General features: G+C 41.0%; 1 protein-coding gene across 2 annotated transcripts; it reads left to right on the plus strand.

Annotated features, from left to right (window-relative positions):
* The first annotated feature begins 6,560 nt into the window (after positions 1-6,560).
* On the plus strand, positions 6,561-17,304 carry LOC145479491 (uncharacterized). 2 transcript variants are annotated; one of them, XR_014048428.1, is made up of 4 exons: positions 6,561-6,695; positions 9,814-10,019; positions 13,782-15,695; positions 16,557-17,295. XR_014048428.1 is itself a non-coding variant. In XM_081457872.1 (3 exons), exons 1-3 carry the CDS (start codon positions 6,644-6,646, stop codon positions 13,911-13,913), a joined length of 390 nt encoding a protein of 129 aa, XP_081313998.1. In that variant the 5' UTR covers positions 6,561-6,643; the 3' UTR covers positions 13,914-17,304. The 2 variants fall into 2 exon arrangements, 1 of the variants encoding a protein (XP_081313998.1); XM_081457872.1 differs by having other exon boundaries at positions 13,782-17,304.
* The last annotated feature ends 476 nt before the right edge of the window (positions 17,305-17,780 follow it).

A 17,780-nucleotide genomic window follows, 5' to 3' on the forward strand; every position in this document is an offset into this window, starting at 1 on the left:
TACTTAGACCCAGGGGATAGGGGGGTACCCCCCTACCACACCCCCTCACGGTAGGAGACTGGACACCCTTTATACCGCGTGTATAAAATAAGCGAGTCGGACCGTCAAAGGCACTCTGAGTTTTGAACTTGTATGAGCGCCCATTACAGAAGACTGTGGAGACTCGTTGCTGTGGAATCTCAAAGGACCGAGTGAGTATAGCATGGAAGTATTAGAGCGGTGTGATTCCGAGTTGACTACCTTGAGAAAGCGAGTGCAAGAGTGGATGAAGGATGAAGAAGAGAATCGAGAGACCCCGTTATACAATGTCCTAGAAACCCTTTTAGGTTTCATTGGGGTGTGCCTAGACAAACTAGATCTTCTGTTCGTAGAGACAAGTTTATGGGGCGCTGACGAGGACGAGATCAACAATTTAGTAGCCCATGTAGACTTTGCACGTGACGCTTACAGACAATTGCTTTAATTCTAGCCATGGAACAACCCCTCCATTGCCATGTGTGTAAACAAACCAGACCTTGCTGCCGCCGACCAATAATAGAGTTGAGTCAACGTGGGACCCACGAAAAATTCGTACGCGCGCTCACGGGACCGCTGAGAGAAGCCTGGGGACTGGGGAGAGTCTGGGAAACCTGCTGCAAGACCATCTATGGCGAGCATTTCAATTACGAGACCCAAAAATATGCCCCCGTCTTCCTGGGAAACAGTTACGACCAGGCCATGTCACGGGTCAATCATGTAAAATCGTTCCTGTAATATGGGCGCCAGTCATCAGGACTAGGCACAAGTCCCGCAATGTAAAAATTAAGTCCTGGTGTATCCAATTAAAAAAAAAAAGTTGTTTTTTGCTCTATTTTTCAGACTCCGTGTCTCCATTACGTGCAAGCACTCCAGACGATGCAAAAATCACATTCTCTCTTTAAAGGATCTTTATTAAAATGTTACAGGCATGGATAAAAATGTTTTTTCACTCCTCTGATTTTTTTACAATTTGTTTGATAAATGCTCGGTACGCCAACTCGTCTCTGTTGTCCCAAGCGCTCTTCCACTCTTTCCATCCGTCCTCAAATCCCTCCGGCAACTTCTCCAAACACACGGGGTCTTTAAACGAGATGGACTGGTCAGCAAGCATCTTCTCAGACAGCATTCTTCTGAAACTCAGCACCTCATCCGCCAGCTTCGTCACCTCTTTCTTCAGGAGGACATCCATAGCGTGAGAAACGGCGCATTTCATCATCTTTCCAAGAATACCGTCATGAACAGCATCCATCACCCTCGCGGCAAGTTCTTCTTCTATCTCCTCTTCAGAAACCTCCACCTTCGTCTCGCTCTCCTCTGAGGACATCTTCTAGTCGTCTAGCTCAAAACAACTATACTCCTTCCACACTCGCGCAAACCCTTTTATTCCCATCCAAACCTCGATTTCATGCATATGACAACCTCGAGTTCAGGGATTGGCTATCGCCTTATTTGGGCACGCGCGTGACCTGGGATGCAAAAGACTGCTGACCTGTGACGTCACTGCAGACGCATATTTTGATAACCCCCTAACTCATGAATATATTAATGAGCAAATCCGGCCCTCTGATTGGTCGAGAGCCTTTTTTAATGATATGCACGGCCTTCTGATTGGCTACGGCCCACACAAGCGTCCTACACTACTAAGGACAGCCAGTATCACTCACTACACTTCTTAGTTGTTGGACTAGAACTGCAGTTTGTTCAGAAAAAAGTCTGAATCAAGCAACATTGTCAGTGAAAAACTTTTTGTGATTTTCCTTCATTTCAATTTGTAACCTTTTACAGTCTGATTAAACTTTTTTAAAATGTTTGTATTTTAATGAGCGTTTTCACTGGAAGACGATGGCTTATGAATATTCCGTAGGGCTCTGGTTTAGAGAGATTTAACGACTCAATTTTCCTCAGGACTAACCTAAGAGACTGATGTTGATGAGCAGTTAATGAGTTGTAAGTCCATCCATGGTTACTGTTCAACACTTTGACTGGACACACTGATACACGGGGAAGGAGTGGGGCGCTTTCTTGCCGAATAACACAACTCGAGCTCGAGCACAAAATATCTGTATTTCGAGTGCAAAACGGTGTTTTCATGGTGTTTCTATGTTGATATGCTTAAGCAAGAAGATATTTGCGTTGAAAATTGTTTGGGAATTTCAGTGCGCCTGTTGTGGGAGCCTGGATCGAGCGGTCTGCGTTGGAGGCATGGCCGCTTCATGCTACAGAAACCAAAGATAAGTGCCGGCCTGATGGGCCACTTGGCTCTTATGCAGACTTAACCTTCCTTCACCCTACCTTTTTTTTAACTTTTTACTTTCACACATACAGAAACGCCGAGGAGCCGTCACGCTAACATTTTAAAAAGAGGTCACTAGTATTACCTGACTATTGAAACAAATTAATTTTATGCCATCTTAGGCAGAAACTCAATTTTTCTTTTCATGCCTAAATGGAATTTACATTTCGTTATGAGACTGCAAAGCAAAAATGAGGAAAAAAGCCCAGTTGACGTTTTAAGAAATGGTCGATCCACGCTATTTTTGTCAGTAACATCCGAGTGAAATCCTAGTCTATGCATGTCTTTTTTCCATGTCGGGGGCGGGGGGGGAGGGGGTGACACTCTACCTGGTAACAGGAGTACAGTGGACTGATGTTTTCATCCTGGGAAATTATGATTGGTACCGCTTGGCGTTTGTTATTCAGCCATTTTCCAAGGCTAAATTGTTACATGCATGTTACTCAGTCCTCGTATAGGTTTACAAAGTCGTGAAGAAACAGGACCTACAGTTGCACTGAATTACAGTGATCGTTTTTGTCAAGGAAGCGCAGTTCTTGGCCAGCAAGCGTAGCTTCACTATCACTCAATTGCCATCGTCGTTGTACCTCTTATACGTCTACAAAGTCGTACAAACGCAGGACCTCAAGTTACATTTAAAAGTAATCCTTTTTGTCTTAACAGGAGCACAGTGGACTGATGCTTTTCATCCCTTTAGTCTGTATACGAGCCAAGTGACCCATCAGGCCGGAGCTTATCGCGGTTTCCGTAGCATGAAGCGACTAGCAGTATTCGTACTCCCCCCTTGATGAGATGCTAGTCCATTGCAGGGTTACCCCCAGCATTAAGTTCGCCGGTACCCATTTATACACCTCGGTAGAGAGAGGCACCGTGAGAGTAAAGTGTCTTGCCCAACTACACAAAACAATGACCGCAGCTAGGGCTCAAACTTGGACCGCTCGATCCGGAGACGAGCGCACTAACCATGAGGCCACCGCGTCTTCCATCCCTTTACTGCTGGGAAATTAATGTACCGCCTGACGTTTTTTTATTCAGCCATTTTTTAGAGTTAAAGTGCTACATGCATGTTACTCAGTCCTCTTATAGGTTTACAAAGTCGTGAAGAAACAGGACCTAAATTACCAATTATAACATAGCGTGCGCGCTACTCCTGCCTAATTCCTCTTGAGCCATCATGAGCAAGCGAGTTGCGTAAACAGAGTGCTCAACAAAATAAAATGCTAAAAACAGCCTGTCACAAATAGGTCTGCATCCCAGTCCCCTTTGTAATATAAATAAACTGGTTTCATAGTGGAAGTGAAGTGCTGCCCCATGTAGAAAGATGGTGGGGGTGAGACGTGAAGATATCTCATGGTGTTGGAGATCGTTGGAAAAATATAGTAAATTAAGGTCGTAGAAATAAGCAAGTTTGAAATTGAATTCTAATTTAAAAAATTGCCAATAATATAATTCTTCTTCTTCTTCTGAGAAACTGCTATCGAAAAGTGATAGATATTTTAGTTGAAACAATCATGTAACATGAGCAGTAACAAACTGGTGGAACCCCGCCTTACGACCACCCCGTTAACACGACCACCTCGTTATTACGGCCACTTTATTCTGGCCCGAAAAAAGCTCAGTCAGTCATTTTCTTATTTAAAGAACCCCTCTAATACGACCACTCCGTTAAAGCGACCAATTTTCCTTGACCCGAAGGTGGTCGTATTAACGGGGTTCCACTCTGTGTTGACAAAAAAATAACAGTGTAGATGTCTACTACTTGCAATTAATGCTGACGAAATAAGTTTCAATAGTAATAAATTATTATTCTTTATAAACTGCTATCAAAACGTGATAGATATTTTGTTTTTACAAAAACGGTAAGTTACTCAGTAGCTTGTCATGTCAGGTGTAAATTTAAGTTTTATTTTTCCGTTTGTTTGCCTCGCAGGGCAATTCACTTGTTTTCTTCGTCTCGTTTGGTAAATTAGAATTCAGTTTGTTCACCTCGCCGGGCAATTCACTTGTTGTATTCGCCTCGTTGGGCAAATTATAATTCAGTCTGTATACCTCGCTGGGCAATACTCATGGAACAACAGCGCGGTGAGACTCAAGAAAGAATATCGTCTTCCCCTCGATTCATCACCAAAACGTTCGCCACCCTCAGCAATACTTCCCCAAATACCTAAATTTACACCTGACATGACAAGCTACTGAGTAACTTACCGTTTTCGTAAAAAGCTTCCTTTCGCATCAAGAGATGACAAATGTACAAGGTACTCAACAAACGCGACGAATGTACAAGGTACGAACGATCAAAGATTCGCAGACTGTCTACGCAGTGGGGCCCGGGAACTGCTAACAAACAAATAACCTCAAGTCGAGATATCAACACAGAAATAGGAGGCTGCCCTATGCGAGCGGCAATAAACAAATAAGGTGTCTTAGTCTGTACAGCATGTTTGAAACTGTTATTTCCAAAATCAGTAGCACCAAACGTCGTCAATGGTCGTCAATTCATCGTCAGTTTTGGGATCTGTCTTTCGTAGCCAAAATTGATCAATCCGCAAGTTTCCCGAACCATATCTATCTACCTATCTTCACAGGAATCTTACATTGGGAACGCAAAGAATGGTTACACAGGAATGTCTGAAAACTCACTCTATTACCTCGTGTCCACGTGACTTTGGTCACATGAACACGAGGCAAAAAGGAGCCAAAATGAGAGCAAACCTTGCCTCGCGGAAGCAACGACCATTTTATCCTCACTCTCAATCAACCACAACTGACAATGGTACGGGTATTGGGGTTTTTAATATTCCGGCGTTCCGTCATTCGGGCGTTCCAACTTTTCACTGTTTCTGGCGCGCCCTTTACACTACTTGCTCTTGCTCGTTTGGATATCACAAATAATTTCTCGGATGAATCTCTGTGATTAAAAACTCTGTAACAACGTTTGAAGTTACAAATACAGACACATCAAATGTCGCGTACCCAGTACTGCGAACTCGGGGCGTTGTGCGCCAGGATCGCTGAGTGTCAACCACAATGCAAGAACGTTAAGCTAGGTAAACTGATTTTCAACTTTTATTGGGATCAACTTACAAAGCAATTTTGATTGCGTAATCAATAAATTCAGCTAAGAGTTACAAGCAAAAGAACGAAATTAAGGTGACTTACGCCTGATCCTGTCCAAGGGCTTAAAGAATTTGACTCCGATAACTCCGATGTAAGTCCGATTAACAGGTAACTCCTAGTAAGCTCCAATAGACCTTCTATCTCACTCAATCTCTTATTAAGCTCTGACGCATTTTTCTTTTACTAAAAGGGGCATGCCCTGAAGGATGACAGATGTATAATTTTTAACCGATAAAAAAACAGAACGTGCCAGATAAACGATTAAGACCACGAACAATAACATTAACAAAGCGGGTGTAGCTGAATGATGAAAGGGAACTATAATAAAGAAAACAAACGAAGCTGTATTACTCCAGGTTGTACAATGGAACCCCGTTAATACGACCACCTTCTGGCGATGGAAAATTGGTCGCATTAACGGGGTGGTAGTATTAAAGGGGTTCTTTAAATGAGAAAATGACTGACTGAGCTTTTTTGGGTTGGAATAAAGTGACCGTAATAAGGAGGTGGTCGCATTAACAGGGTGGTCGTAAGGCGGGGTTCCACTGTATCAACAAAAAGATCTCCTAAAAAAATTTATCTTTTTGTGTATTAGCTGTTCATCACATCAAAAATCGTTGCAATTAGATGGCTTCTTCGCAGGTCCTCCTTCCACGACTTTTTAGGGTGTGTTGCTTAACGAAGTGTTCGTTTTCGCCTCAGTACTTGTCATCGTGCGAAGACACCGTCGGGTGATTTTTAAGACCCTTCTTGAAAGGACGGCAAAATAAACAATTCTAAACGATACGTTTAATTAGAAGTCACTCGGCAGTGAAAGGTCAAACTATCTGGGTAAAGCCATCGCTTGATATGACAACGAGAAATGTTCGCAAGTTTCGAAACACAACATGCTCATGCCCAAGTTCTGTTTGTTACGCTAATTCACGGACAGGAAGAAACGACGTCGTTTCCGGTCTCCTGCACCTCCGGAATCGCTTCAGTGACAAGAGAATGCACCGGAGCTTGCATGCTTCTCTTTTCCGCTTTGTGTGTAAGCGGTTAATTTTATCTACAGGTGACGTAGTCGTCTGTCAACCAATCAAAGTCGCTCAAAAGAATCCAAACAGGTTTGTAAACTGGATATTACAAGAATCAAATGTATTTGGGAGTTGTCAGTTCATCTTGATACTCTGAGCCATAGCTCGTAATCAACGAAGGAATCGAGCAACCTGAACCATGGGTCGCTTTTTGCTGACAGTCGCTGCTTTTCTTGTGCTAGTAGCAGCAGGTGAGTGGTTATATTGTCAGGAGTAGTCAGTTGAGTCACTAGTCGTTTTCATAAAATTTTAGTCGAAGTTTGCTTGGATGAGGATAGCTCCTCAAGAACAGCTTTCTTCTCGCGCAATGCCTTAGTTATCAGTCCAGCTATAACCTTCATCACATGAAATGTTAGTGCTGCAATCCGGCCACAAATTAATTATTTTAGGTTCACAAGCCGATGCAAATGACTCACTTTCTACCAAGTTGTAGGAGTTTATCATTACTTTTAATTATTAGTCAACAGAATTCGCATTTCAAACGTTTATTCCATCTGATGCAAAGGCAACTCAAGAGCAGACAGTTTGAGCTTCTTTACTCAACAGGAATCATGACTTCGCCTCATTTTCCTAATCTTTATACGCTTTAGAACGAAAGGAGTGTCAACGAAAGTTTTGTTGAGCACTGAGGGGTATTTGAGGAGAACATTCGAGATATTTATTTCAATACGATTCCCGAAACCCTCGTGACGAGTATTTATGTTGTGTGGAATAGTCAATTCGGCCTTTGTAAGTTCACTTTTACTTTAAAGAATGTGGTTGAAAGAATCGAATCGATATACCAGTGTGAGAAAACGATATTTATTATTCCATGAGCACAGCGTCAGCACGTGTTGAAGCTGAAGTGATTGATAGCCAAAAAGGAACTGACTTGGCTATATCATCTTATAATTACAGAAAAGTAGAGAAGCCTTCCAGATCACGCGATTTCAGAGAAAAAAAGAGCCTGTCACGGGAGCACATGTTCATAGAAGAACATCGTTACTTGTTTGTTGATTTTTCGCCATCAATTCGACGAGAAAGCGTAAGGAAGGCGCAATAATCCATCTAAACAGCACTATAATCTTGTGACAAATCAGCGGTTTAGAGAATCAAAGATTCAAGTTGAGATGCTACCACCGAACCCAACAGATTAGCTATTCCAAGCTGTTATGCAAGAATATGTGATAAAATGGCAAGTTCCTGGTAGATAAGCCCAGAAACAGGTCCGGCAACTTTCCGAGAAGCACAAATAGCAAAACATCACTTCGACTTTGACTCTTTTCCTCATAAATCACGTGATTTTCAGTACTTTTGAGTTAGTTACCAAATATGGACATGCTGTACCAAAAAAAAACTTGCAATATGTGGAATTTAACATACTAGAGCCAATTTTGCTTGTATAAGTAATAAATCTGTCAAGGTCTGTAAACAAGTAGCGTAAAATAAGTGCAACCCCAGTTTCAAGAACTTGCCAAATTTTTGCGGATTGCCAAAATTTCGCCGATCTTCAAAGAAGCCGAAATGCTGCCTCGGAGGCTTCCAGATTTTGGCAAAGCAAACAATTTTGTTATTTTAACCATTTAACTGGATAAAATTACGGCGAGAAAATAACTTTGACGGCTAGTCCAGTTTGGCGCGTGCGATGGCGGGAAAAAATCATTTTTTACCCGGTCCATCTGACGCGTTTTACAGTTATTTCAATACAAACGAGGAATATGAGCGGCGTTTTTATTCAAATTCTTATGACTCGTACCCTGGATCCGTTTACTACTGGTAGCAATTTGAAGAGATGGCGAAACAATCTTCTTCGATCGCAAGTGGCGCAGGCAACAACACAAACGCAAGCAGAGCAAAACTGCTCGTCCAATTATGGGCCGGAATTCACGAGTCACTGTATAGCGGAGAGTCAACACAAGCACGCGTGGATAAAATTCTGCGAAGAGTTAAACTCTCGCATGATTACTAATTGAGAAGTACAGATCTTGTTACGTATATTTCAATCACTAACGTTTTGGTTCCAGCATGTTGGCCTAATGCGACCACTGCCAAAATTTGAAACTTGCGGAATTTTTGCCAATTTTTTTCCTCGCCAAAAATTGGAAATATTTTAAGCAAACAAAATTGGCTCTAGTGCGACCCGGGCCTTAGTTAGTAAAACCAGAAAATTATTTGCATCACTTTGCTTGTTTTATTTTTCTGCCCGGTGACATAAAACGTGACATTCCCCACGCTGTATTTGTGCTAATCAGTTCAGGTTTCAAAAGGTCGAGTGCAAAACAACATGCGAAATGAATTTCTATTGTAAATACAAGTTTTCCTTTTTCCGTTTTCTGTTTCTTTAGCCCTTCCTTACCATCCGGATGTCAGTTTTGTTTTGTGATTTACAGTGCGATCCCTCTCTACTGGCATTTTCTTTTCCTCTAAGCGTAACTGAACTCTGTTTGCATTCTGTGGAATGAAAATCCGCAGAATGAAAGTTTTCGACCTTTCAGAATCTTTCTAACAAGGAGCTGATTTTATACTGACGGTGAACTTGGACCACCCTCAGAGGTATCGTTCTGCCACGTACAAAACAAAATAAATCAAATGAACCTGGCTCGACCCTAGGCCAATAGACACTTGAACGTAAATCAGAGAGGAATAATTAAGAAACAGAAAACACATTCCATGTTTCTATCGAATTTTACTTTAAATCTACTAGCGTTCTACCACGAATGCCGTTCTCCGATTGGCTACGCTACTCACTATTTATTCTGTGATAGACAGCGTGTAGCAGTGTGCCCTTGTTAACAAAATGACGGCCGCTTCTTGGCGTTTAAGAAGTGTCTGTGAACAGGATTTAGATAACGTTTTGAACGACTAGTAGATTTATACGAAAACCATTAGATTATTCGCTCTCGATTTCTATGCGTGATAGTTGACTCAGGCTGCGACCTCGTCTCGAGCTCGTAATCTGATTGTTTAATAGAAACAGGAATGGAAGTTTGGGAAGACAAGAAATGCTGTGGGCACACGAGTTCTCCCAAACTTTCACGAGTGTTTCTATAACTCGATAGAAACATGGAGAACATGTTTTCTACTTCTTTTAGAAAAGAACTTGTTAACTTTGAGTATCAAAGTGTAAATTCTCTTTGCTCGCGCCATCATTAGATCAACAGCTCCTGCTAGTTCTGTGTTTCTATGGAGTTATAGAAACACGATTTTTAAACAATCAGCGCGCGTATTTTCTTAGGACTTTTTTTGTAAATCAAGAATAAAGAATGTAATAAACATTTAAGTTTCAATGTGTTTTGAATGTGTTTTCTTGTTTCTCTTCTTCTTGATCAGTGACGGCTTTGAAGTGTTATATATGCAGTGGCACTGAAGATGACTGTAAAAAGAGCACTCTGGAAGGCGACAAGAGCAAGTATTTGATAGACTGCGGTTCGTCATATGACAAATGTATGAGGAGTTTTCGCAAGAAGGATAGCGCGACCTTGGTGTCGAACTCCTGTACTAACCAGGTGGGCTGTAATACGGCGATAATCGGCTGTGGTGAGTACAGCAGGGAGAGGTGAACACGTCAGATTTGGCTGACCCTATGATCATGGCCATTATGACGTCACGGCGAAAGAAGTGCGCAAATGCACAAAATTTTCGAAAATGGTGTCGTCGCCTGTCGCTGATACAACTTTTTGAGGCAGATTTCTCCAATCATTCCAGCTTCAAATGGTATTGTATTTGGATCTCAAGGAGTGATTATCATTTTTCTTTCTTTAGAGGTAAGTAGATTTTAATTATAACGGAAAAATCTTGCAGAAAGTGTATTTAAAGTGTTATAGTCATCGCTCTCCGTTGGAAATATGTGGGGCAAAATTTTGACTATTCGCCCTGTAAAATTGCCCTTTTTTACGTGATCGGTAACGTAAAGAAACGTGTAACTTGGTCACAGAATAGCTTATATGTATAGGAAAACATTGTATCTGAAGATGATTTTGAAGAATTAGCAATAAAAATGATCAGTGTTCTTTCACAAAACTGAAACCTTTTCACATGTTCTGCAATGGGCTAGCAAACAGAAATATTATCCACAATGAAGGAAATGAGAACTTTCACAAACAAGAACTTAAGCTTAATTATTTAAATAAGACAAAGCCTGCCTACTGCACAACGGTGGTTTAAATGCAGACAGAGGATAACATGCAGACTGCAGACTTTTTAAGAATATTGTATTCCCATTTCCTTTATATAGAGCTTGTGCTCCATTTAGCCTGAAATATACAGCACAGGTTAGCCAGTGTATGGTTAGCTCGATCTCTTTATAAATGAAAATGGGAATATGATATTCCTAAAAAGCCTGCAGTCTACATTTTACCCATGGTTTGCAGTCTAGTGTTGTAAGACTTTTCTCTTCTTCGTAGGCCACTTTCGTGCTGCTTTGACCACAGGCTGGTAGTTCGGAGTATATTCAATTTCTCATAGGGAGCCTCTGCGGAGGAGAGAGTGCAAGGCCCCATTTATATGGTCTCGGGTACTGAAGGCAACCCTATCAGACCCCTCTGAGGCAACTTTATCAAGTGTTTAATATATGACATGAAGTGGTCCTTCCAGGATTACTTAAGCCTTTTTTTATACTCCAGTGCTCAGTTATCCTTCTTCCTTTGGCTTCCTTTCAGTCATTTGATCACTGTGGGGTTTAATGAGTTAATTTTTATTTCTTCATACCATGAGTTGCCCCAGGTAGGCCAGTCATAGTATTTTGACGAGAAAAGGTTATCATGCCTACCAGGATTACCTTGGTTATGTTGCTAAGGGTGGCTTGTGTTTCACTTTCTCAACAAAACAGTGAAAGTTAGCTCGCTTAGGGTCACTGGGGCGAGGGCTTTCTTGGTTACCTAAGATCAAATAAGGGGCCTCACTGGCGGCTGCAATTATGTATGCTTATATAGCAAAACTTGAGTACCAAACTCAGTCACCTTGAGTTCCTGTTGCTGAATCTTATTATGTTTACAAAATTGGCACTGTTGATCAACAATTTAGGTATTTGAAGTCTCATTTATTTTAATTCCTAAACAATATTGTAACTTTTCTTTAAGTAAGGATCCAAAAGTGCTTTATGCAGAGTGATTGTTGTAGTTTGTTTGACATGCTTCAGAAAATTTTATTTTTCTTTTTTGTGCAGGTGAGGGTGCGGAAAAAAATTCTTTATGTGAAAATCTGAAGACCTCAGTTCAATACATTGATACTGGAAATGAGCTATTTAATGTTTTATAAATTATGATATTAGCTCCATGTACATTACTGCATTGTATCTGCTTGGATGGGACTTAAAAGGTGGATGGGGGTTGGATCATTTAATTGTGAGAATTGCATTTTTTAATGGTAAATACATACTCGAGTTCTTGGTGCTGTATCTCATTAGGAAATTTGTCTTTTAGTTTACATTTTCTGTTGAAAAGAGTTAGGGGCAATATGAAAACCAAAGAGGGAAGGGAGGTCATATAAACATTTACTGCAATTTTTGACTGGTGAATATTATGAGGAGTCTTATTATTTTGATCTTTTTAAACCTTAAGTTACCATCCTCCACTACCTTTGCAAGACCATTCAAGCAGGTCCCATTTCTGGCAAGACATGCAACCACCATGGAAAGCTATCTATTTATTGTCAATGTACTGTCAATTAAACATTTAAAACCCAATCCTGTGTGTTATTTGCTGGAAATGTACACTTATCATTCTCTTGAAGCCAAAGCTAAACTCATCAATGCAAAAAGCAACAAGGAACCTGGGATGGAAGGAGCTGGGGAGAAATCAGGCTTGACGTTCATGTTTACAAATACAACCTCTCTGTGACACTCTTCTCGAGAATATTTCTTTGTAGTTCAGTTTAAGCTTAGTGTAAAATAATTGTTAGAGCTATCTTTGTTCACATAAGATTTATGATGAAAATTAAAAGCATAAAGTATAAAGAAAAAAATTGATTATCATTTCAAACTTAGAGGTAGTAAAGCTATTACAGTTTGTCAAGACAGATACTATTAGAAAACAAGGGGTTTGGTTATAATAAGAGATCACCTGATATTGATCTTTCTAGCTTTGTCATAACCTTCTACTGAACTCTTTGTTTTGGCAAAAAGTCATTTTGGCTTAACAAGTCTCTCCTTGTTAAGTTAACTCTGATTACTAATGACTTTGTTAAGTTAACTCTTATTGCTAATGACTTAGCATAGGAAGTATCCCTGTTCATATATCCTTTCCTCTTTAATTCACTTGCTGCTTGGAACCAGATTCTGTATTTTTTAGGTCTTTCTATATGACATCCTACGCAGTTGTCTTGTACAGTCTATACAGTCTATACTGAGAAATGAAAAATAAATAGAACCCAAAGCACCAGTTTAGGATACCTCTCTTGTCAGAAGTTCAGAAGTTCAGAAGAAGAAACAGCTTTGCACTGCATGCGGACGCCCGAGGAAACAGATCATGCTCCGATCTCATATTTGACGAACATTTTGACATGAAATGAAGCACCTTTCTGGCAAGAGGTCTGGTCCGTGTTATTCTAAATATCATCCGTTTCATCTAGGTCTCCTGTAGAGTGATTTTATATCATATTACCATCTAAAATATCCACACGTCTGCTCGGAGCTGGTTGGCCTCGCAGAAGAAAATGTTATCTTTGACGGTTTTGTGGATAATTTAGCGCAGAAAAATAATTCCTTGGTACATTATTTACTTTCCAACCCAGCATATGACTTGATAGTTCAAATGCCTTTGCAAGGGAGCATTTTCTCATATTTCGAGGGTTTCGAGTATCGATCAGCGGGTCCTCCACGCTATCGTCTACAAAATAATGGGTTTAAACCCACTGATCATTTTTATGCACATGTTAAATGATTCGTTTTCATCACTATTCGAACGTTGTAAACCATATCAAGATCGTGTTTTTGTGTTCGTGTTGTTCATTGTTGGGTTCTCCAGATATCGCCCAAGAAACGGGTGCAAAGCTCCACTTTTCAATCGCGTTTTTAATTGAGCGATCTCGAAATTTTGCACGTTTTTGTGCCTTCTGACTTCTAGTTTTTGAACACCAAAGTATTTTTGCACACAATATTAACAGGTTATCTTATTCTTGTGGTCTGTTGATCGCTTTCTTTCAAATTCTTTGAGCAATCATCGGATGAAAAACTTGTCTGGTGTCATTCTTTAGCGGCCATTGAAACTTCACGGGCCGGCTCACGAGTGACGTCATAATGGCCAAGATCATCGGGCGCGCAATCGCATGGCAACGCAAGCGAAGTGGACCTCTCCCTCCTGGGTGAGTATAACGGCGTGACTTGCAAGGTTAGCTGCTGTGACGAGGACGAATGCAACGTGGGCTCACATGTCTCCTTGAACGTCATCCTGTTGACCGCATGCTCTGCCCTGGGTCTGGCACTAATGGTGTAAGCCGCGGACCAAGCCTTTTTGCTGTTTGGTGTATTCACTGCCTTATTGATTACATAGACTCAATGTAACTCTTAGATGTTGTACCAGAACTGCATTTTGTTCAGGAAAAAATTTCAGTCCAGGAAAGTTGTTAATCAAAAAAGTCTTGCAGATTTTCATTCATTTCCATTTGTAACCTTTTTACAGTTTCATTAAACCTTTTTTTTTAATTGTTTTATTTTAATGAGCGTTTTCACTGAAAGATGAAAGGCTATGAGCATTCCCTAGGGCTCTGGCTTTGAGAGATTTAAATCAACTAAATTTTTTCAGGGCTAATCATATATTTGTAAAACCTGATGAATTTTTTACCGTGTCTACAGAGGACTTAAGATTAAAGATTATAGATTAAAGAAAGCTTGACTGACCGGAGTTGATCAACTACTTCATCTTAAACGATAGTGAAGTCTTAAATGGAAAATCCCAAACCAGGACCTTGCCGTATTGTCGGAGCAATAGGGACCTTAAGATACGAGGACGGGAAGGCCAGGACGGGAACGGCAGTGGACGCGGGAAACTTTCGCGGGTCCCCTCGTGTCACCAAAAACAAAATGCTTAAGATGTGTATTTTCGCAAAGGACGGCGACGTCAATAATTCAAACATCCTTTGGACTATAAAAAAGATGGTAGAAATCTTATCCTATTAAGCTTAAACGATAGTGAACAGCGATGCTGAATTTATTTTTCTTTATAAGCGAAGCAAACATCTGTCAATATTTTAATTGAGAAACCTGAATTTCCAAATGAAAAAATTAAACGAACAATCTGATCGACCTGCTTCAGATGGGGGCTTTTTACCACCGGAGCGTTGGAGAATTCTGTCACCGAAGAATCCTGACTTTTGGTGAACATTTCAATTTCCATCTGTAATTGTAACAAGCATTATGAAAATAAAACAAACGTTGCATCAAGTTCCGGGTAGTATAAAAAAAACAACAACTAAACATCACTTTGAAAATGTGTATTCTATTTGCTCGATAGATGCTCCATGGTATTCAATATTACAACATTTTATCGACTGTACTTACACTGATGTATTCTCAATGCATACAGTTAGTATTGAGCTTGCACACTCGTACCAGTGACTGAACAGTGACTGAACAGTGACTGAAACACAAACGAACAGACGAGGAATATTTTTATTCACATTTTTTTCGTATCTCAGCGTAGTATTCTACACTACAATCACGAAAAATGTGAACCTTATAAACATTCTTATCATATAACTGAAAATAAGGTCGATTGTAACATTTATCGGGGCAAAACAAGTGCAAAATACTCACGTTTTCGATACGACGGCTAGGACGGCAGAGCGATCAGTCGAGAGTTCTCGTGCGCATGCCCGGTTGAGTAAATTTACTTTCGGTAGCCGTCCTAGCTCGTCCCGTCCTGGTATCTTAAGGAGCCTAATAGCGAGGTCAATACGGCAAGGCCGAGGTTTGAAATTTTCCCGTAAAGACCGAACGTTCGAGGTAAATAAGTTGTTTATTATATGAGTTTTTGCTTTGTGCCCCACAACAAGAGACTAGAATTAGCCTAGAATTAGCCAATCAGGGCACGCGTTAAATCGGCTACAAAGGCAAGCCATACAATAAGAGCCGTTAATGAGTTTTCAGTCCATCAATGGTTACCGTTCAACACTGACAGTACCCACCAACACACGGGGATGGAGAGAAGCGCTTTCTTGTCGAATAACACAACACCATAACCCCAAATAGGGCTCGAGCACAAACCTCTCTATTTCGAGTGTTGATCAGTCCTTTAAACGCCCAGTGGCGCATAGGGCATCAACAAGTCGCCTCCATTCCTGTCGGTCCTTTGCAAGCCGTGAAGCTTGCCCCCAGGTAAGATTTAGAGCCTGAAGTTCTGCGTCTGCAGTTCTTCTCCAGGTGGATTTTGGACGGCCTCTTTTTCTTTTACCCTCTGGTGTCCATCTGAGAGCAACTTTAGAAATGCTGGTAGATTCTCTGCGGAGCACATGCCCAACCCGACTCCATCATTTCCGTGTAAGAACAATACTCATGTCCTCCTGTTCTGTCAATTTAAAGAGCTCATTGTTGGAGATCTTTTTTGGCCAAAAGATGTGCAAGATTTTTCGGACACAAGATGTGTGAAAGCTTTGCAGCTTTCTCAAGTCATGCACAGTCATTCTCCAACATTCAGATCCGTAGAGTAGTCATCTCTGGTGATCAGCGTGAGCCTTCCTGTGCTAAACATTGTTCTTACATTCCAGAATCCCAATCTTGTCTTTGTCTTGGTGCTCAGGGCTTCCAGTCTCGCAGCGACAGCTTCCTGTTGGCTTTCACTGCCGCTGGTCATTCTAGCCCGTGAAGGCTAGAAGTTCCCTTGGTGACCAAAAGGTTGAGGATTTCTTGTTGGTGTTTCCGTGACAAAATCTTTTTTACAGAGTGAGGTTGTCAACCTTACGCCTAACCCCCAACCTGGAGGGCTAGGAGGCTGGTTTTAGTCAGGACCCTTCCATAATGGCCTGTCCGGCAAGGTTGAACCTGCCAGGAGTATAACTCCCACCGGCATAGCCCCAGTTAAGCCTCGCAAGCCATCCCACCACGTCAAGGGAGCAGCCTCAAAAGGGATGGCTATTTCGAGTTTAAAACGGGTTTTTTTATGGCAGCCATGACAATGCTCAAACAAGAGGAGATGTTTGCGTTAAAAGAGAGTTCATTTCCCAGAGGGAATAACTTTTCAAAATTTTGGGAATATTAATGTGTTGTGTGTTAGTTGTGGGAATCCTGATCGAGCGGTCTGAGCTCGAGCCATGGCCGCTTCATGCAACAGAAACTAGAGATCTGAGCGCCGGCCTGATGGGTCACTTGGCTCATATGCAGACTGTACCTTCATTTACCTTACCTTTTTTGACTTTTTACCTTCTCACACTGTCGTATGCGGAAACGCCGAAGAGCCGTCACACTAACATTTTTCAAAGAGGTCACCATCATTACTTGATTATTAAATCATATTCTATGCTAATTTCAGGCGGAAATTCCATGTTTCATTTCATGTCTCTGATATGGAATTTACATTTAGTTATCAGACTGCGAGGCAATGATGAGGAAGAAGGTCCAGTTGACGTCTTAAGAAATGGTTGATCCACGCTATTTTGTCAATAACATCCGAGTGAAACCCTAGTCCATACTCTACTTGGTAACAGGAGTCCACTGGACTGATGCTTTTTCTCCCTTTAGGGCTGGGAAATTGTGCTTGGTACCGCTGTTCCATTCATCCATTTTCCAAAGTTAAATTGCTACTTGCAAGTTACTCAGTCCTCGTATAGGTTCACAAAGTCGTGAAGAAACAGGACCTAAAGTTGCATTAAATTACAGTGATCGTTTTTGTCAAGGAAGCGCCGTTCTTGGCCAGTAGGCATAGCTTCACTATCGCTTAATTGCCACCGTCGTTGTACCTCTTATACGTCGACTAAGTCGTACAAACGCAGGACCTTAAGTTGCATTTAAAAGTACTCGCTTTTGTCAAGGAAGCGTGGTTATTGGCCAGCAACCGTAGCTTCAATATCACTACTTGTTCTGATTGTCAGTAGTGATATCGTTAGTTATCGTCTGAAAACTGAAAATTCAGCTGTCCGAGGGCAGCAAATAACGCCAATCATACATTCCATCGTAAATCCTGCCGTGTACCTAAAAATCATCGATAAATTATTATTATTTAATAATAATAATAATAATAATTATAATAATTATAATACTTAAAAAGTTTTCGAATTTCTTTCAACTTCCTTTACATCCGGGGTAATACAGAGGAAAGGTTTGAATAATAATCATATGAAAGTGAGCTAGGTACGGACGGCGTATCTTG

The sequence above is a fragment of the Orbicella franksi genome, chromosome 2 (genome assembly GCF_964199315.1).
Source record: "Orbicella franksi chromosome 2, jaOrbFran1.1, whole genome shotgun sequence".
Classification (NCBI taxonomy): domain Eukaryota; kingdom Metazoa; phylum Cnidaria; class Anthozoa; order Scleractinia; family Merulinidae; genus Orbicella; species Orbicella franksi.

Excerpts from the sequence above, each read along its gene's own strand:
- LOC145479491 (XM_081457872.1), top strand. The coding sequence starts at position 6,644 with ATGGGTCGCTTTTTGCTGACAGTCGCTGCTTTTCTTGTGCTAGTAGCA. Across the intron at positions 6,696-9,813 it reads TCTTGTGCTAGTAGCAGCAG|TGACGGCTTTGAAGTGTTAT; the intron begins GTGAGTGGTTAT and ends CTTCTTGATCAG. Across the intron at positions 10,020-13,781 it reads ATACGGCGATAATCGGCTGT|GGTGAGTATAACGGCGTGAC; the intron begins GGTGAGTACAGC and ends CTCTCCCTCCTG.